General features: G+C 30.9%; 1 protein-coding gene across 1 annotated transcript; it reads right to left on the bottom strand.

The window, feature by feature from the left end:
* Nucleotides 1–2432: 2432 nt before the first annotated feature.
* LOC127161956 (deoxynucleoside triphosphate triphosphohydrolase SAMHD1-like) lies at nt 2433–4431 on the bottom strand (the record flags this gene model as incomplete). Its single annotated transcript, XM_051104732.1, has 6 exons — nt 2433–2525; nt 2848–2910; nt 3209–3286; nt 3817–3947; nt 4126–4223; nt 4340–4431. Coding segments are annotated over 6 exons (555 nt in total), but the record flags the coding sequence as incomplete, so codon positions are not given.
* Nucleotides 4432–5261: the final 830 nt, after the last annotated feature.

The following is a 5261-nucleotide window of genomic DNA, read 5'->3' as shown; positions in this document are numbered from 1 at the left end:
TGAATGAAAAGAATTTACAGACAGGACAGAAAAAACATACTGTGAAGAGACAAGAGCTACAAAACTGCACTGTAAAAAACAACCTATAGAATCTACTCAATATAATGGGGTAAACTGATGTAACAATTTGCACTTCGTTTTTTGGGTAGATTCTATCCTATATATTTGAGTAAAGAAAACCTGAGTTTACGAATCTACTCAAGAAAATGAGGTAAATTGAAGTAACAATTTGCACTTCGTTTGTCTATATATTTGAGTAAAGAATACCTGAATTTAACAGCTATGACAAACTAAAAAAAAGTAGATAAAGTCTACACAGCAAAAAGCCCAGTGTTAAATGAACTCTCACGGGAGTTTATTTGAGTGTTAAAATGAACACTGAAGCAGTGTCAAAGTTAATGAGGTAATTAAGTGATTCATTGAGTGATGATTGAAAATTATTGAAGACACCAAAATGTTTACGTCACCATTATAGTGGTCAGTGTTAGCATTAGTTGGGCTCTTGACCTGTAGCTTTTTAACATTAGCTTTTGTTCAACTGTTTAGTTAAACAAGCCAGACAAGCCAAAGAGCAAAAGTCATGCAGTGGTGATAATTCTGTTTTAAAATAAACTTAATTTGAGCCACTGAAACCATTTAGAGTTCTATATCCTTTATTTATTACAACTGCCTTGTGGTTTCACAGCAGCAAAAAAATGATAAAGCCTGATTTTTTTTTTTTTTTAATTTTGAATGGACTTCTTACAAGCTCCTCCGATCAAAAAAAAACTTTCAAAAGCTGTTCTTTTAGGCACACACAGACATCATGAATCAGCATATGAATCTCAAAAATGGTGACAAACAGCATATTCAGAAACAGATCAACTCTAAACATCATGGAAATCATCAGCTCATAATTTACTCATGCCACAATGCATGATGGGAAATATGGATGAGTTTTGATTGGCTACAACATACGTTTTTGCTGGTCACCATTGTTGTGATTCTCATGCTGATTGTTGATGTCTGTGTGTCTAAATCTAAAAAACGTTTATATTTTTTCCAGTCAAATAAATTTCAGAAACACCTGTCTGATTAAACCAACATAAACAAAACACAACTCACTTATTCTGATTGCTACTTCATGACTTTGTCAAAGCATATTCAAAACCACAAAATTTCATTTCTTCTGGTTTGTCTGACTGTTATAACTTAATTACAACACCCAAACAAAATCTAATATTAAGAAGTTACTGGTAAAGAGCTAAACTAATGCTAACACTCACCACTATAATGGCAACTTACAAAATTAGATTTTCTCCTTTTGGCGATTCTGTTTATTAACATCAGGCATCTTTAATAATGGTCAATCATCACTCAATGAATCACTTAATTACCTCATTAACTTTGACACTGCTTCAGTGTTCATTTTAACACTCAAACTCCCGCAAGAGTTCATTTAACACTGGGCTTTTTGCTGTGTAGACTTTATCTACTTTTTTTTTAGTTTGTCATAGCTGTTAAATTCAGGTATTCTTTACTCAGACATATAGGATAGAATCTACCCAAAAAACGAAGTGCAAATTGTTACATCAGTTTACCCCATTATATTGAGTAGATTCTATAGGTTGTTTTTTACAGTGTGATTTATTTATTTATTTATTTATTTACTGACTGTTTAAACATACATGAAGATGAAAGTGCGTAGCACTCAGGGATTGAAAGTGCATACTCTTCCAAGGATCCATCAGTAATTTCTGTCACAATATATGAAAAGAAAGAAAATTAAGAAAAAATATAATAATAATATATAATATTATTTTTTTTATGTAATATTATTTTTTTATTTTATAATAATATATAATAGTATTTTGTGTATCTTTATTAATGTTAGTGTGTAAGGTGTATTGTATAATAATAATAATAATAATAATAATAATATATATATATATATATATATATATATATATATATATATATATATATATATATATATATATATATATATATTATTTACATATGTACACTATTAATTGTATTATTAAGTATTTTTTTAAATTAATAATTTTATTCAGCAAGGATACATTAAATTGTTCAAATGTGACAGTAAAAAAAATATAAAAGATTTGTTTAAAATGCTGTTCTTCTGAGCTTATATACATCCGTGAATCCTGAAAAAATACATGAAAAATGTTAAATATGTGCTATAGCATAAAAAAAAGAGTACCTTATACACTTGAATCTTGAAGGCTTTAACACGTTTGGCTTTTAAGCAGATCTTTTGTATTTCCTAAAGGAATTAAGGAGCAGTCATAATGTACAGCCATACACACACACACACACACACACACACATATATATATATATATAAAGGAATGTATTTATCAAAACAAGTACTTTGTTGAATTATTCATAATTACGATGTAATTATTCATAATTATGACAACTATTTTCTATACCATAAATTTCTGAGATAAGAAATTGAAGACTACCTTAATCTTGAAGGCTTCAACAGGTTGATCTTCAAAACTGAGCAGCAATATTTTCTAAAGTGTTTAAAAACAATATGCATGCACACTAAATTAAAGTAATATAATGTTATTCAAATTTTATCTTGAATAACATATTTTTAATAATATATATTTGATAATAATATACCAAACAGCTCTGACTACAAACGAAAAATAAAAATATCTGCTTAAACTGACACGTGTGGACATAACATAAAAATATACATATTAATAGAAAGCATAATGAATTACAAATATAAACACAAAGATACCTTCAAAGTCATTTAAATCATATTAATCATTCAGTATCATACATTTGAATGTATGTGAGATGAGATGAGCTAAGTGAGATGAGCACCTGATACACTGCATTCTTGAAGGCTTCCTCAGGATGGACTTCCAAGCAGTTCAGCATTTTTTCCTAAACAGAATTAGAGGATTAACTAATCAATCATGAAAATACTATAATAATAATAATAATAATAATAATGAAGTCAAACAGATACTTAGGGGAAATTATATTAATGATAATGAAAAGTTATATGTGTGCAGTGTCATATGCCAGTGAACTGAAATGAATCCATATAGGTTTCAGTGATCATCAATTCACAGCGTCAGCTGAATGACACAGCAATAAAGTGAACGACTTGTAAGGGAACACATATTCACACACATTAATCTGACCTAATACACAAATCTGTTAAAATTAAATTCCTTACACAAAATTGTATGTCTTTAGGATCCAGATTGGCTTTGTTGGTGTTCAGCTTGTCATTCCAATGTTTTATCAGCATTTGCTAAACGTTTAAGAAGGAAAAAAAAAAAAAAAAAAAAAAAAGTTACCCACTATACATTTGGACCTTTGTTACAAATACAAATATTTATTGTAAATATAATGTATTTATATAAATTACACATATGAAGTAAATCTGTTTTTTAAACAAGACTTTTTTACACAAGGTGAAGTAGGGGAGATGGGGCAATTTAATATCAATTTCTCCAATCAGAAACAAGCTTGACTGATGACACTTAATCAGCATGTGCTCAGTAAGACTTTCTCTTTGAAAAAGGAGTACAAATCATTTAATCTCAGCAGAGGTTATGAAAAGCTGTGAAAAGTATACAAATATACTTTTTGGATATAGAGTATTTGTCTTCTGCGGTCTAAAGTTTAAATTACTTTAATATGACTTATTTTGCATTGTTACAATCACCCCCACCAAGGGGGCAGTTGTAACACTCAGACTTCTTGGATTTAATTTAGTAATATAGTCTTGCAGTTAACTTTTACACAAAGTAAGTGTGTTTTATTGGACCAGTAAGGTACCTTTAAAACATTCTCCTTCAGTCGGGCCTCTCCAACGAACTTTGGCAGGCGTCTGTTGACAATGTTCTCCAGAATTCCTCTGGATTCATTCGGATCTGGATTTAAGTTCAGGATCTGATCGAAGATGTGATCTGTTAAAAGAGAGGGAAACATGCTTCACTGAATTTTACATTTTAGCATACAAAGTGCATCATATTTATCATGTATATGGACCCAAAATGTTGTCACAAATGAACCTGTCATTTAATGCAAAACTAAAAATCATTTAAAGAAACATTTATTTTGATTTGTACCCATGCTTTCTCTGACCTGTGAGTTTGGTGTACTCGAGCATGTCATCCTTGGCATTGGAAATCTTGGAATCTGGAATCATGCCTTTATCTGCTTCTTTAAGAGCATCCTTAACCCTAATGAACAAAGAGAAACACATGTACACCTGTAAAAAGCAGTACAATCTGGAGAAATGTCATAATGTATGGAGAAGGAACAAAATAATAAGTATGCTGTTTCACACAAAACCCACTTGACGTCAATGATGTACCCGATCTTGTGCTGAAGGGCCTGACGATGAAGAGTGTATCTGGTGTGAAACATGTCATAAATATTATCTGCCACCTGTGAGAGAAACAGAGAGACACGGACTAGAACATAGAAACTGTGTTTATTTTTATACAGTGAAAGGTTGTAAATATGCATGAATGGTTTTAATAAAAGTCTGATAAGAATTTTAAAAGAATATAACAATACTGACAATAAGTGAAGATTTATTATTGTAACATTGATCAAACTGTCCATGAAATTGAGAATAAAAGTGTTCTTAATATTTACACATATGAGAGGTTACTGTACAATAAAAACAAACTGCAAGTTTTACGACTCAAAACTAACTTCCCAGTTAAAATATGAATTCTTGTTTTCTACTCTTCTGAAATGTTCAGATTTAAAATCAAGTGAATTCTGACATCACAATTCCTCTTGACACACCCTTAACATCAAAGACTATAGAATAACCAAGACTTGTCACTCGTATAGTTAAATGTAACATTATTTCCGCCTTCTGAATAAATGAGCCAATCATTAATTGGTAAAGTCAGCGCGTCACTGCAGTTGCCATTACTGCACATGTGCACTGGCTGATTCTCGTCTGAAAAATAAGCTTTTGTTAATGCTATTGGAGCATAAAGAACAATATTTATGAGGCAGTTGTCAGATTTCATTGGTGATTTCAAATATAAAATTTAATCATAGGCTTGGTTTTGGAAAATTTGATGTTTCCCCATTCAAAGAGATAGGAGCTGCACTTGCCTCCCCGAGAGGCATTTCAAAGATAGCTGCTGAGTGAAATGACTTGCCTTAAAGGAACTTCGCCTAACATATGTGTCACTGTCAAGTGGAGTCAAGGAGGTTCTGTCCAACAACTCATGTATGTCTATCAATCGTGTCTG

Source organism: Labeo rohita, unplaced genomic scaffold, assembly GCF_022985175.1.
Source record: "Labeo rohita strain BAU-BD-2019 unplaced genomic scaffold, IGBB_LRoh.1.0 scaffold_789, whole genome shotgun sequence".
NCBI lineage: Eukaryota > Metazoa > Chordata > Actinopteri > Cypriniformes > Cyprinidae > Labeo > Labeo rohita.
Note: the sequence above shows the minus strand (reverse complement) of the source record. Positions and strands in the feature narration are given on the sequence as shown.